General features: G+C 46.3%; 1 protein-coding gene and 1 pseudogene across 1 annotated transcript in view; one reads left to right on the top strand and one right to left on the bottom strand.

The window, feature by feature from the left end:
* EGLN3 (egl-9 family hypoxia inducible factor 3) overlaps window positions 1–16,154 on the bottom strand; it is a 48,020-nt gene that overhangs the window by 12,139 nt on the left and 19,727 nt on the right. The window contains exons 2-3 of the mRNA XM_066637756.1: window positions 3,288–3,407; window positions 125–261 (exon numbers count right to left, since the gene is read on the bottom strand). Coding sequence (XP_066493853.1) covers window positions 125–261; window positions 3,288–3,407 — 257 coding nt within the window. The remainder of the gene's footprint in view (window positions 1–124; window positions 262–3,287; window positions 3,408–16,154) is intronic.
* On the top strand, window positions 13,981–14,099 carry LOC136637389 (5S ribosomal RNA; annotated as a pseudogene).

Genomic DNA, 16,154 nt, shown 5'->3' with positions numbered 1-16,154 from the left:
ATCCTTTAACTGGCAATGCCAAGGAGTAACCACAACCCCTTACACATGCAAATCATGCAGGCCGACAGTGAGAAATGGGCTCATCTCATTGGACACATGAAAACAAGATCTCTTGTTTCTTTACCTTGTTGCATAGGAAGGCTGTACTTCATGTGGGTTCCTTCGGTCTGACCAGAAAAAAAGCAGTCTATCAAATATGGGTTCAACATCCGCTACGTAGGATTTTCCCTCTGGGAATATTCGCAGAATCCCTCCATGCAGCTGAAATGAGAGATATTTTCTTTTTATGCTTCTACAGAACTGTTCAGAAGCATGACTTAAAATGGCTTGCTTTCTTCTTCAGGTACAAGAAGTAGAGCAGAAGGGAATATTTAATATAAAGTAAAAGCAAAAACATTACTAGAAAACTGATGGGGAAAACTGCTCTTAGTACTGATAATATTTTTTTCCTCACTGGAGTAATATTAGTGGAGTGAGATGAAAACTATGAAGGCTGTCAATAGAATCAACAGAGAACTCTTTTTCCTTCAACGAACAGCTGCATTTGAGGGTCCGACAGATTCAGGAGACTCACAGAAATGAGGCTGTAGAAAAGGCTTTTTCTGATATATCAAGAATGCTGTTATGGCTCCTATGCTTGCTTTTTCATCTATTTGTTATGTCCTTTAACTTCACTTGCTTTATTGCAGCTAATGTGCTTAACAACAATTTATGTTTTTCATAAAATCGATATACTCTGAACAGGGGGAAAGAGAAGGCCTCGTTTGTCAAGCTTTCTTAAAACCTCATCTGGTTCCTCAGAGAAATGACATATTTTGCACAGTACACTTCTATGTACCATGTTCTCCTGTGCTATGACAGGTGTGCTTTTTATACCTAGTACATTAAAATTTGATTTATTTACAGCACATCTCTGCTGCTCTTGTGGCCCCCGCTATTGCCCTTGGCACGGACACAAATGCCCAATTAGAAGCCTGTGATGTTGATTCCACAAGTGACAAGAGGTGTGGCAAGCACCAGTGCAGAGCGTGGCCTTCTTCTGGGAAATGCCAGACACATGACACTGGCACCATGAATCAAGTCCTGTAGCTCGAGTCCCACAATCCCCACAGTCAACTGTGGTCAGTAATGTGTCCAGTTCTGGTCGCTGCATCTCAAAAAAGACATCGTGGAAATGGAAAAGGTGCAAAAGAGAGTGACTAAGATGATTACGGGGCTGGGCCACCTTCCTTACAAGGAAAGGCTACAGCATTTGGGCCTTTTCAGCCTAGAAAAGAGACGCCTGAGGGGGGACATGATTGAGACATACAAAATTATGCAGGGCATGGACAGAGTGGATAGGGAGATGCTCTTTACACTCTCACATAACACCAGAACCAGGGGACATCCACTAAAATTGAGTGTTGGGAGAATTAGAAGAGATAAAAGAAAATATTTCTTTACTCAGCGTGTGGTCGGTCTGTGAAACTCCTAGCCACAGGATGTGGTGATGGCGTCTGGCCTGGACGCCTTTAAAAGGGGATTGGACAAGCTTCTGGAGAAAAAATCCATTATGGGGTACAAGCCATGATGTGTATGCGCAACCTCCTGATTTTAGAAATGGGTTATGTCAGAAGGCCAGATGCAAGGGAGAGCACCAGGATGCAGGTCTCTTGTTATCTGGTGTGCTCCCTGGGGCATTTGGTGGGCCGCTGTGAGATCCAGGAAGCTGGACTAGATGGGCCTATGGCCTGATCCAGTGGGGCTGTTCTTATGTTCTTATGTGGTGATAACTGGGGGAGGACAAATCCTGGCTGAGACCTCTGATTCCTGCAGGGCATTTCCTAGCATTTTCCTGTGCTTGATGGACCAGCTATTGGTCTTTGAGAAGCCTTGTACAACTGTGCCCTTATAGTTTACCTGGGGGGTAGCTGTTGCCCCCCTCCCAGTAACTTCACATTACATGTGGTAAATATAAGGAGATGCATGACTACAGCACACCACCGACAACAATTCTGGGGCCACCGCTGCACATGGCATCTGTCTGAAGGCCTGCTGCCACAGTTGGGTACCTCTAGCAACGAAGTTGGCAGCAGGGGTGGGCAGAACAAGGTACAAGCAGGAAACTCCTGGGTGGGGAGGGGATGGGCAGGAGGCAGAATGGGGGACGGAGTGGTGGATCTGTGCATCAGGATCCTAGTCCTGCCCTCCTTCTCCTGCTCTCTTCAGACTCGCACCATCCAACTAGCTAGCGCAGATCCAAGGACACGCAATGCGGCAGAGGAGGCTTACGCTAAAGTAAGGGAACAACATTCCCTTACCTTGAGGAGGTCTCCAGTCTCCACAGAACACAGCATGTGCTCTGTTGGCACAGCCGCACTGCCCAAGGGGAGGGGTTAGTTGGCTATTCCCTTAACAGCCAGAAAATACATTCTTTTCCGTGAGCTGCTTGGACCAACCCCCACCCCACAAACCGGCACAAGTGTTTTAACGGTCCTTTAAAGGTTGTTTGGTGGCAAATAGTTCAAAGGATGAGAGGACCATAAACCATCTTGTCGTTCTTTATTTAACTTACTTCAGCTGTCAGTGTCCGTTCATTACGTTGGGGGTGTCATTTGTTATCATTAAGCTAAAATGTGACTTAAACGACCAGGCCAGGAGCACAAAACTTCTGGACATCCACATGCCTAACCAGGGGACATCCACTAAAATTGAGTGTTGGAGAGTTAGGACAGACAAAAGAAAATATTTCTTTACTCAGCGTGTGGTCGGTCTGTGGAACTCCTTGCCACAGGATGTGGTGATAGCGTCTAGCCTGGACGCCTTTAAAAGGGGATTGGACAAGTTTCTGGAGGAAAAATCCATTACGGGGTATAAGCCATGATGTGTATGTGCAACCTCCTGATTTTAGAAATGGGCTATGTCAGATGCAAGGGAGGGCATCAGGATGAGGTCTCTTGTTATCTGGTGTGCTCCCTGGGGCATTTGGTGGGCCACTGTGAGATACAGGAAGCTGGACTAGATGGGCCTATGGCCTGATCCAGTGGGGATGTTCTTATGTTCTTATGTAACAGGGTGGCAAATGGAAACAAAAAGAATGCAGCAAGTACACAATTTTTCACTGCAGTTTCCGAAGCGTTGACTGTATAAACAGTGATGGTGTATCCAGCAGAAAATCATCTCATAATCCACTGTTCAGACACACTATAAGCATATATGAGGTGTAAGAAAACGGCTCCGTGGAGAAGACAAGGCTTTTGGGAGAGCCTGCTTTGGGGATGCACTGCAAACTGTCATAGCCTTCCTACCTTTGAGTCCCAGTTCTTGTTCAGGTAGTAAATGCAGGTGATGCAGCGCCCATCTCCGTTGGGATTGTCTACATGACGCACGTAGCCAGTTCCATTCCCAGGGTAGCAGGCAACCATGGCCTAAGTAGGGAAATCACAAGAAAAGAGACACCGGTTAGCTTTCAGAACTTTCAGAACTTCCTCTTAATTTCTAATTACTAATTGGGGGGGGGGGAGAATTCAAGGTACAGTTCCAAGCCCCCTCCCCATCAGTCACTGGTTACTGTAGATCAGTGATTTTCAACCTTTTTCCTCTCGTGGCACACTGGCAAGGCACTAAAATGGTCAAGGCACACCATCGGCTTTGTGACAATTGACAAGGCACACTGTGCTGTCAGTGGGGGCTCGCATCCCCTAATGGTCCTAGTGATGAATGACCTTCTCCCAAATTCCCGCAGCACACTTGGGGACCATTTGCGGCACACCAGTGTGCCACGGCACAGTGGTTGAAAATGGTTGCTGTAGATCAGGGGTGCCCAAACCCCAGCCCTGGGGCCACTTGTGACCCTCAAGGCCTCTCAATGCAGCCCTCAGGGAGCCCCCAGTCTCCAATGAGCCTCTGGCCCTCCAGAGATTTGTTGGAGCCCACACTGGAGATTTGTTGGAGCCCACACAACTGCTCTCAGCGTGAGGGCGACTGTTTGACCTCTCGCGTGAGCTGTGGGACGAGGGCTCCCTCCACTGCTTGCTGTTTCACATCTGTGATGCAGTAGCGGCAGCAAAGGAAAGGCCAGTCTTGCTTTGTGCAAGGCCTTTTATAGGCCTTGAGCTATTGCAAGACCTTCATTCATTCATATAAGTCCATCTTTAATATATTCATTTATGTAAACTTATGTAAATTTATTCAAATTTTAAATGTAAATTAATTTTTTTCCCTGGCCCCCGACACAGTGTCTGAGAGACAGTGTGGCCCTCCTGCCAAAAACTTTGGACACCCCTGCTGTAGATGATAACCAAATTACTCAAACACCATTTTCCCAAGAAATTATATTCCTCTTAAATGCTCCAAAGCAGTTTTTTCTTCTCAGATCACACTGATCACTACAACCTTCTCTACGGTTGCCTCTTGTGATGTCACTTCCAGCTTCAGGAAGAGCCATCCGGGTTCTGCATCTCTATTTCTAGGGCAACTGCAGGCAATTTATAACTTATGCCTTTTACTGTGTGCTTTTAATCTGCTGCTATGTATTTTATCTTGTTTTAATTGTTTTTAAGTGTTTTGTATTTTTAATGTTTATTTGCATCTTTGTTTGTCTTTTAAATTGATTGTTAGCTGCCTTGGGTGCCCTTTGGGGAGAAAGGCGGAATACAAATCTAATAAATAAATAAATAGTCTGCAGTAACAAATTGTCTGCTTTGCTGGTGGAAGAAAAGAGACAGACAATTTGTTACTACAGACAGTTGGCCTAGAAACAGAGGTGTGGAACCCAAACAAGTTTTCCAGCGATTTTTAACCACTGCGCTTCCATCTCAGCCACAAAGCTTCTTGGGTGACCTTGGGCCAGTCACTTTCTCTCAGCCTCACCTACCTCACAGGGTTGTTGTGAAGACAAAAAGAGGGGAGCAGCCGTGCACACCGCCCTGAGCTCTTTCGAGGAAGGGCGGTATAAAAATGTGAAAAATAAATAAAACTCCATCAGCACATCTGCGGATCTTTCGTGTCACACTAATGTTGAAAACAGCTCCCTCTAAATAGTAAAGCTACCAGTGAAGAATGTGAAATAAGAGTTACTTCAATGGGTTCGTTTCTACCCAACCTTGCACATATGCAATAGGGATCAAATGTGTACACTTGTGGGCTGGGCAAAAAGGGGTTAAGCTGGCAGGTGAAACTCAGGAGTAGTCTCTGAGACGGATGCAAAGAATTTAATATGGTTATATTTTGAAAATTATTTGATTTAGGAAGAATCAATACAATTCAGGGTAATTTATGCAAACATCACTGAAATGAACGAGGGCCTGATCATACGTTGTGATTGGATGCTGTGGGTTTGGCAGGTGGATTAACCTGATTTAATTAAGATCCTGATCTACTGTCCTTCCAAAACGCCTTCCAAAAATAAAGAATTATAAAAGTACAGCAGCCAACAAAAAACACAGTCAACACAGCAAAGACAGCACAGGAAGGAAAAACTTGGGCTCTGCTACTGTTCTGGAACTTTTTTTATCGTGGGTTGTGGGAGGAGGGGCGTAAAGGTCCACTTTGTTAGCTACATGCATTTGACTACAACATCTAAATTGGCCCCCTGGGTTACTGACTTTTAATCCACCAGGAAGGCACAGACACCACTGAATGAAATAGTGGCAGGACCAAAGCATTCCAAAGACTCGCTTTCATTGCACTGAGGCTTGAGCAGGACAACTTCCCAGGTGACTGCAGCAGAACACTTCAATGCAAGCTGACCCAGGAGCAAACAGTTCCAGTTTATGCTTTATTACTTGAAGAGAGACTAATCTTGATGCTCCAAAGTTAAGGTTTATTGCCAGTCTCCAGGGCCTCCTTTGTTTGCCTGATGTCCTCAATCTGGAGGATCAACCCTAATTTTGGAATATCGTTTCTCCATGGGGTATTATTGTGCATGACACTTATTTCAAGAACCAGAATGTCAGATTTTGTCTCTCCTGCACAGTTTTCCAGCAGAACTCAGGCAATCCAGTGTCTGTCCCTTAGTTTGATTTGTAGCCAATGCCGAGAGGGGTGTAAAACTCCACAGCCTCAGGTCCCGGCCCTTCTGTTCAGATATGCAAATCTCTCACACTGTGTCCACATGGAACAGTCCCTGACTGTAGGCACGTACTGAGCCCACGCAGTCAACCAAAACACATTGCAGAATTTGTGCTCTGAGCATTTGCAGCCCTGCCAGTGTGGCCAATCCTTCTTGGTTTGTTTAGTGCACCAGAAAGCCAAGCTGAAACACCTCCAAAACCACAAGGCACAACGGAAGATGACACAGCGCGCGCACGTTCAGGACTGCAAAGGGAGTGGTGGGCGGAGAAGCTCTTCCTCACAGCACGTACGCAGTGAGCCTGTTGACTGAAACGCAGCGTCATATCAGAGGGTTAAAGCTGCCATCCCAGGGCGTCACCACCACTAGGTCCACCACTTGCCAGGGCCCTGACCTGTCTGGTGCAAGGTGCCAGGAATCGCAAGGACGTATTTCCGCCTCCATTCTCCTTAGGTGGGTGTGTATATCGCTGCTGCTGCTCACCTGGAATCTCCCGGGTCTGCAGCAAGTGGCATTTCCAAGCTTTTGCCACCATATGGCAGTGCTGAAGGCAATAAAGTCTCCACACACACACACACACACACACTGTGTGCAGCCTTGATCCATGCTACTGAACAAATCCTCTCCATACTAGGCAACAGTAGTGGTGGCACCTGCAATGCTTACCACACCACCCCCTGCTTAGGCTGGAAGCATGGAAGACTGACTGACATGGGAGGTTTGGTAACCGACTCAACAAGCAAAGTATGGTTGGCAACCTTCAGTCTCGAAAGACTACGGTATAAGCCTACAGCACCTGGTATTCCCTGGTGGTCTCCCATCCAAATATTAACCAGGCCTGACCCTGCTTAGCTTCTGAGATCAGATGAGATCAGGCATGTGCAAGGTAACAGTTGGGTCTTAACCTCATGGTCTACATCATTCCTTAGAAGCACTTGGTCTTCACTGAAGGGTGGCAGTCATCCTGAATCCAAGACTGCAGGACAATTTGGCCCAGGACTGGGGAACACACGAGCCACTAGCTATCCAAAGGAGTTGGTCTTGACAGGTTGCGTGTTCATGTCAGTACTACAGTGAGAAGGGGTGGTGGTGCAGAGAGTACAGCAGGTGCCGCAATGTGGCATGTAAGCAGCCCTTCCCACTCGCTGTCAGAACCATTTGGGGGCAGTGACAGCAATGCACAGGCACTCAGAGCCTGCACATTACCGTTGCTGCCCCCGAATGGCTCTGACAGCTAGTGGAGGGGCTGCTTACATGGCACATTGCGGCACCTGCTGTACTCTCTGCACCACCCCCATGCTATACTACTGGTTTGTGCAATATAGTTCATAGCCCTGCCCAAAGAGAGATCTCCTCTATGGACATTGCTCAGAGTTTGCTAGAGGTCCTTCACTTTTTGTCACTGATGCCTTCTCAATTTCCTTTCTTCATGAAAGTTATATCCTTGCTTATTACTGGAAAGGCAAAATATCACTTCCTTCCCTCCCCACCATCAAATTTCTCTTTTCCCCCCAAAAAGGACTGGTTTAATTACAGTAAGCAAGTCTCTTATTTCCAAGCTACTGGAAGTCACTGAAGAACATCTGTAATGCAGAGAACAGAAACATACCGTAATGGATATTCAATATCTTGTTTCCTGGACATCAACATGCAGAAATTCAACAAATTAAGCATCCCAAATCACTTGCTATACACCTGGTGCATCACCACAAGGCACAATGCCACTGACTACTATAACAAATGACGAGGCAGGAATTCTACAAGAGCAGCAGCCATTTAGACTGTTATCACTCCTCCAGCAAATCTGTCTTCCTTCCTCCTCCTTTTAAACTGATGGCAACACAAGGAGTTTCACAGCCAGTTTTAATCAGAGCTGGCTCCTCAATCTGCTTTCTTCTTAAAAGTGATCAAGAGTTATATCCTTGTCACCGAGTTCCACAGACCAAATGACTAAACAGATCATGACGACTATGGAATCTTTTCCACTTGCAAACATGTTATCAACATAACGCTTTTCCAGACCTGAAAGATGTTTTTCTTAAATGCTGTGGAGGTATCACAGAGTTGATCCAGCGCTTTGCAATTACTCCAATTGCTGACACCACTTTTCGCTGTGGTACAAACAGGTGGTGTTGAACTGGACAACTTTTCAGAGCTGAAAGTGCTTCTAAAATCCCATGTCGGTTAGCAGAGTACAACAGTTGGATTTTTCAGAGACATACAGGGTCATTCTCTTGGCACTCTATTTGTGGCCAGTGATTGAGAATGCTACCTGGACAACTACTACTGTAGCCAGGTTGGAGGAAAGCTTCACCTTTTGCCTTTTATCAACTATCTGGCAGGTAGACATTCAAAGAAACCTGATTGTAATCTTATGCAGCTTCCCCTGGGAAAATTTTTTCAAAGTGCTGTGTTTAGTTCATTTCACAACAGATCTGTACCACAATTTGAGAGGTGTGGGAGTCTGACATCTAGTTGCTCTGAATCAGATTTCAGAGGATTGGAATAGCAATTTTCTCACAAAAGTTTAGGTCAAGGATATGTTGCATCTAGTTCATTCCTCTGCAGATGTGAACCACATCTGGGAAAAGGTAGAGCGTGACCTAGTTAGGTCAAACAAATAGGGTTGATTTTATTAAGAAAATAACATAGCAGATGGTGGCCATGTTTGTGAAAGGTAAACAAAAGCCCTCAGCTTCCCCAAATGGCCATTTCATGGATGCCAATACAACTAGCAACTGAGAACCATGAGGTTTTAAAGGTCAGTTTCTCAAAAATTGCTTGATGAATTTTCTTCAAACAATAGTAAAGTACTTTTAAACAAGTGTGAATTTTTGAAGACAATTTCAGGGTCATAAAACGCCAAGGATTTGAGTTTTCCTTTTTGGAAAAAACAAAGTTTGCAAATGTTTCCACAGTACTCAAGATTTCAAGTACAATTTTGAACTCTCGTACCTCTCAATTTTCAATGGATGTGCACCAAATCTGGTGAGTGCTGGAGCCAGTGCCCCAATTTCTCCATGCCAGATTTCAGAGTGCTTGCATGGAGGGTTGAGATTTTATGACCAATAGAATTTTCACAGCTTAAAAGCCTATTTTATTGGGATGGTGGACAAACAATCTTGTATAAGTAGAACCTCAAATGCTTGAAAAACAGCAGCTTAAAAGAGCAAATAAACTGCTTGTCAAAGGAAAAGAGAATCTGAAATACAAACACCAGTTCTTGAAGGGTTAAATATCAACAGAGAGGAACAGATCATCATAATCTTCTCCACCTGCATTCACATCCAGAGCAGAATCTACTAATGCCTACGTGTCCCTACCTAAAGAAAGATGTAACACTGTGTGCTTTGACCATGCTAATTATCCCCTGGAGGAAGATTCCCCACTCCAGAACCAGTGATGCGCATGTCCAGAACTGGCCATCTACAGGCCTGTAGCACACGGAGATCTGAGCCAGCAAGAATCATCCTGTATCAGTTCCTGGATTCTGGAACTGAAGCGTCAACTCTGTGTGAGTGACTAATCCAGAAGGTGATTCACCTGGGAAAACCTGCTTTAGTGCATGGACAAAATGCACAGTATGCATGTAACATAGCTGGGGGGGGGCAAAATGGTAAGTACTGCAGGGGTCACACCGTGCAAGCATCAAAGACATTCCAGGCAACAGCAGCAAGTGCAGGCACTCACTGAACCAAAAGGCATCTCCTTCCTGTTGGCATCGCAAACTGGAATGGCTCTGATAGCAAGAGGGAGGGGTGTTGCAGTGCCTGCTGTACTTACCCGTGCTACCCCACTCTGGATATGCTACTGGCAAAAGCTAAGCACTTTGACATGCCTCTAATGCTTAATGCTGATAATTTTGTTCTTATTTATTCATCGTACACAATAAGCAGGTTGCATCACACTGTTACCCTGCGCATGCCTGATCTCATCTGATCTTGGAAGCTAAGCAGGGTCAGGCCTGGTTAGTACTTGGATGAGAGACCGCCTCAGAATACCAGCTCTTTACACTCTCACATAACTCCAGAACCAGGGGACATCCACTAAAATTGAGTGTTGGGCGAGTTAGAACAGACAAAAGAAAATATTTCTTTACTCAGTGTGTGGTTGGTCTGTGGAACTCTTTGCCACAGGATGTGGTGATGGTGACTGGCCTGGATGCCTTTAAAAGAGGATTGGACAAGTTTCTGGAGGAAAAATCCATTCCGGGGTACAAGCCATGATGTGTACGCGCAACCTCCTGATTTTAGAAATGGGTGATGTCAGAATGCCAGATGCAAGGGAGGGCACCAGGATGAGGTCTCCTGTTATCTGGTGTGCTCCCTGGGGCATTTGGTGGGCCGCTGTGAGATACAGGAAGCTGGACTAGGTGGGCCTATGGCCTGATCCAGTGGGGCTGTTCTTATGTTCTTACACCATAGTCTTTCGAGACTGAAGGTTGCCAACCACAAGCAGGTCCTTGGCTTTCCACAACTACAGAAATTGAACATCTTTGGTAAAGACACCTGCCAAGTAGTTTTGGAAGGCTGCAGTTAAGTGTGGAATTTTAGCATCTTTATTTAGTGTAAGCTTTGAATTTAGAGTAGAATTGCAATAGGAAGTTTCAGATTTACCCTCTAACCAGATTGTTACCCACCCTGAGCTTAAAGGGAAAGGTGGGCTATACATTAAAATACATGAACAAATGCCCTACATGCAAAATATACAGCTCTCCAAAGGCCGAATAGAACAGTCACCTGGGGGTCTTCATGTGAAGAAACAGCCTTGGCAGCAGAATAGGGGCTTGGAGGAAGTGCTGAAACATGATAGACTTTCCCCAACCACTGGCACTGCTTGGATGAAAGCTGAACAATGAAGAGAAATCATTGCAGCCCTTGTAGAGCATGTTGAAACAATATCCAGCTTTATCCGAGTTCTGGCTGGAAAGCTTCCAGCCCAAATGAAGCTGGCCACAGCAGTGGAGCTTCTGGATGTTAGTGCTGCTTTTGGAGTAATCAACAGCATACAAGAAGGGGGGGAGCAAACTAGCACAGCTGAGAGACCCAATTGTAAAGTTGGCAACGGCTACCCATTAGGGTTAGCACTGAGGATGACTGCAAATACTGAACACGATGGAGCAGGCATCTCTCACACCCTCCAAACCCAGCCACGGTGTCAAGCCTGCAGCCAGCCCCAGAGACACCAATGAAGCACTTTGTCCTGTGACAAGCTGTGCAATCAAACTGGTGCTATTTGGAAGAGAAGGGGATAACCTTATTCCAACTCACGTCGATTGTATGTCTTCTTTTTTTTTTTTAAAGTGTGCCTGTATGTGTGGGTATTTGGAACAAGTGATAGCTATGCTCTGTAGATCAATACAGTTAATGGCAGCTAAATCTCAGCAAAATGCTTCATTTTGAATGAAGTCCAGGAGAAATGTCCAGGAGTCTGCACTTACTTAACACTTATAGTTGCAGCAGCTCAACAGGGCCAAGCAGCACAGCCTTATCAAAAGTTTTAAAAGCAGAATGTGTGCTTTGAAGGTGGCAAGTCCTGGTTTCAAATCCTGGCACCTCCAAGTAATGCTGGAAAATACCCCTCTCCTACACTCTAGATAAGCCTTTGTTCAGTATACAGAAGTTTTGTTTGTTTCCACCAATCCAGCAAGCCAGAAAAGCAAATGGACCTATGGCCTCACTCAGTCCAGGTCAGCCTCTTAGTGATACTCACTCAGATCAAGGCATTTTAGGTAGACAGTGGCAGACCTCCCATTCACTCTATGGGGCAAATGCCCCTGGTGCGGATCCTTGCACACCTTTAAGATCCTGCGGAAGCCTCTCTAAGGCTCCCAATACGGTTGGAAACTGCGCTTCCGGTTTTCCAGAAGCACAGTTTAAAGCGTTGGGGAACCTTCAGGAGGATTCCCCAACATGTCCTGGAGTCACAAGAGGCACCGTGCGCTCCAGGTAAGTGGGGAGGGCAGATTTGCACGTGGGGGTGGTGACATCCCACGGGGGTGCCATCGTGGACTTTTGCCCCAGGGCACGGGGAGGTCCGCCACTGCCCCAGGAGTTCAAGGAAGCACAAAAGGAATTGTAAAAAAAATAAATAAAATTGGGGAATAGTTGTCGTTGATTAAAGTCTAATGCACACCTGGCAGAGAGCCTGCCCAGGGAGATGGCAAGGGCTCAGTTGACTGCCTATAAGAACCTCCTCCTGCCGCCTCCAAGGACAAAACATGTTTGGCTAAGGGCTGTGGAGAGGGAAGGGAGAAAATGTGTGTCCTGAAGTCAAAAGGGCACCAATGACACAAAGGGAAATCCTACTGGTTAGAATGCGGGAGATCTGGACGCATGTTTGAACTCGTCCCTGAAATCCATGGAGATTATACGCGTTGACTTTGGGCTGCATCCCTTTCTAAAATATGTGGCCCGCCCCCCTTTTTTCCCAGGCTATCAATAAGTTAAATAAGACAAATAAATCTAGTCTGCACCCCAGCTGGAGAGGAAAACCCCTCCCTTCAAGTGGGTGCATCTTTGCATCTTCAGCACAGAGCAAAACAGCTAACGGCTAAGAAAATTAAGGGGAGGGCGAGAGCAGTGCTCCTGCCACAGAAGCAAGATCTTGCTTGCAATGAGAGCCTGGTCTCTCCTAATTATCCAAACAATTAATCTCTTGTGCAAGAAGGGTGTTGTCTTGCTCTTGCTCCCAAATCCAGCAATGAATATTGATTGCCAGGCGTCCTGCTATTCTGAATGTGAAACTTCTTTGTTTTTTAAATGTTTTAAAAGAGCAGGCAGTGGAGGTTCCCCTTTTACTTCCACAGAAGTGCACACAATTTTAAAAGTGGTGCGCCGCATGCGGAGAGCCGGGCAAGGAGCAGTGGCAGAGGCTGCTGAAAATTAATTATTTTCCGGCGGGACCATCCGAGCTGGCCGCCAATTAGCAGAAGTAAACACACTAGGCGCATCACGTACGTGGATCAGGGGAAGCTCTTTCGGTTTAGGAAGACTTCCTCAGAACTGGTGTGGGATCTGGCTCCGCGCCAGGCCGATGATGGCTTAATGACAGTGCTACGTGCAGCGCGTGAGGCTATCAGCAATCAGACACACAACTTCACTCCAGAGTACACTTCGCAGAGAAACTGTGGAGGGAAGGAAAAGCACACACAAAACATGCACTTCTGATGCTTGCTGAAAGCTCCCTCTTTTGCTGCCCCCTCCCCTCCTCAAGCGTGTGCGCGCACACACAGAGAGAGGAAAACCCCTTTAGCTCCTTTGTGTCTCTCACACATTCTTTTAGAGTCGAGGAAAAAAGAAAAAATACAAATGCAAAAAGCAGCAAGTATTTAAAAAGCAACAGACTCCAAGAACCGCTTGACAATCTCTACTCTTAATGTTTTAAGCATTCAAATTCAGGACTGCCCCTTCTTATTTTTCCTAGCAAGATGCCTGAATCTTTAGCAACAGAGAACAGCTTTCTCCCCCATCTCTGCCTCTCCTTGGTGGGGAAAAATAACTGCGCCTGTCGAAGTTCTGCCTGTCATGCAGCTGCTAAAGTCACAGAAAGTTTGCCAGAAAAATGCAGCACAATGTTCAGCCAAACACAAAATGCTGCTTCCAAAATTGCCAGAACATGTATGTTTGTTTTGTTTATAATGCTTTTTAGCTGCCTTTCAACAAAGATGTTCACAAGGAGGCTTACAAAATATTTGATAAAAATGCTGAACAACGAATACATCCCATTAAACCACTATAAAACATTGAATCAAAAAATCATTTGTAAAACTCAAATTAATTCTCCAATGAATAGGCAAAATAAAAATGTCTTCATTTGCCTCTGAAATAGATCAAGGAAGCGCGCACATGCGCACACACACACACACACACACACACACACACACAGAGTGGCATACCCAGGGGTGGCAACGAAGTAAGTAACACAGGTATCACGACCCTGTTACCCTGCACATGCCTGATCTCGTCTGATCTCGGAAGCTAAGCAGGGTCAGACCTGGTTGGTACTTGGATGGGAGACCGCCTGGGAATACTGGGTGCTGTAGGCTTATACCATGATCTCGGAAGCTAAGCAGGGTCAGGCCTGGTTGGTACTTGGATGGGAGACTGCCTGGGAATACCGGGTGCTGTAGGCTTATACCATGATCTCGGAAGCTAAGCAGGGTCAGGCCTGGTTAGTACTTGGATGGGAGACCTCCTGGGAATACTGGGTGCTGTAGGCTTCTGCCATGATCTCGGAAGCTAAGCAGGGTCAGGCCTGGTTGGTACTTGGATGGGAGACTGCCTGGGAATACCGGGTGCTGTAGGCTTCTGCCATGATCTCGGAAGCTAAGCAGGGTCAGGCTTGGTTAGTACTTGGATGGGAGACTGCCTGGGAATACCGGGTGCTGTAGGCTTATACCATAGTCTTTCGAGACTGAAGGTTGCCAACCACAATTTTTATCACAACTCGCATGTTAAGAGGCCCTACCCAGTCACCATTAGAGTCCCTTCTGGCCATCTTCCTGCGCACGCTTTCCAGATAAAGACATTCCATGGCCGTGAGCCCACCAAGAAAAGACCCTGCTCCAGGTGGAAGACACCTCCCGAAAGGGTGGAGACTGGGAAGCCTAGAGGACTCATAAAGCTAGGGCACAGAGTGAAGACCGCCACACCCCAATCTAACCATCTTTTATAACAAAAGGGAGATATGAGGCTAATGATGATGGCATTACTAATTATTATTGGAGTGAGCGAGTTAATTCATAACCATCATCTCATCTAGCCATCGCTGCCAGGAGGGCTGATGGGGAGATTTCTATTTCTCACCTATGCATAGTTTAGCTGCAATGCAGCCAACATACATACAGTTGAGCTTGGGGTGGAAAGGGAGCGGTTTCTCTCCCAATACCAGACCGAGGAGTCATCCAGTGAAAGTGAATGGCAGGAGATTTAGGATGGGCCAAAGGAGGTCTTTCTTCACTTGGCAGTCAGTCTGTGGAATTTCTTGTCACAAGACATGGTGATGATCACTTGCTTGGATGGCTTTGGAAGGGGACTGGACAGTTACATGGAGCGCAGGTCTATCAATGACTGCTAGTTGGGACGACCATGCGCCACCTCCAAGTTGAGCAGCAGATTCTCTCTGCAGGGAGAAATGGCCATTTCTCTCCCATTTGGGGGCTTCCTAGGGGCAGCTGGTGGGTCATTGTGGAGAACAGTGGACTCCACAACAGGCTCCAAAACAGGCTCTCTGGGCTGATGGATGGGACTCTGGACTCTAGATGGGCTCACTGGACTGATCCAGCAGAGCTTTTTCTTATGTTCTTAAGAACATTTCTAGGTGGGTTGCACCTAATGTAGTCTGTCACAAGTATGTCTGTAGTAAGTATTTGATGCAGACAGTATTCTGCAATGAGGTACATGAAATGTAGTGTCCAAAATCTCAGCCTTGCCAGAAAACAAGCATATAATAAGTATCTGCTCACTGAAGAAGCCCAAGACTGATATTTGTCTCTGTTTGAGGTTCCATTGGGTAGCAGATGCATGATAGACCCATTGCAGGGTAGGTGGCTTGTTGTTGGCATCCTTCAGTCTCGAAAGACTATGGTGTCACGCTCTGAATGGTGGTTCTGGAACAGAGTGTCCTCTCCAGTGCGCAAAGCCTGGGTAAAGTAGATATGGAGGATAGACTGTTTCCCATGCAGCAAATCCCCCCTCTCCACGTCACTGAAATGGTCCAATGGAAAGGCAGAGGCCAGTACAGTTGGTTCCAGCGGCGTCGCAGGAGTTGCCAGAAAGTGACTGTGTTCAGCCATGAACTGCCTCAGGGACTCCGGCTCTGGATTTTGCCTCGAGGTTGACTCCTGAAGCCTTTTCCATAACTGGATGTAGCCACAAGGCAGTGGAGTTTTGGGATCAGAGTTTTCCTTCTCAGGCAGGTGGCTTACAGAAGGCAAAAGGAGATTTAAATCTCCTTTTCCTTCCAAGGCCTCCCGCTCCAAGCCCCCCCTGGATACAGCGCATGCCTTTTTGAAGTGGCTGCACTGGCAGGGGTGGGGAAGGAAAGAACTGAGCAACAAATGAGGGAGAGAAACAGAATGAGGTAGAGAACACACTGACTA

Source organism: Tiliqua scincoides, chromosome 1 (genome assembly GCF_035046505.1).
Source record: "Tiliqua scincoides isolate rTilSci1 chromosome 1, rTilSci1.hap2, whole genome shotgun sequence".
Classification (NCBI taxonomy): Eukaryota; Metazoa; Chordata; class Lepidosauria; order Squamata; family Scincidae; genus Tiliqua; species Tiliqua scincoides.
This window is presented reverse-complemented; position numbering and strand designations above follow the sequence as displayed.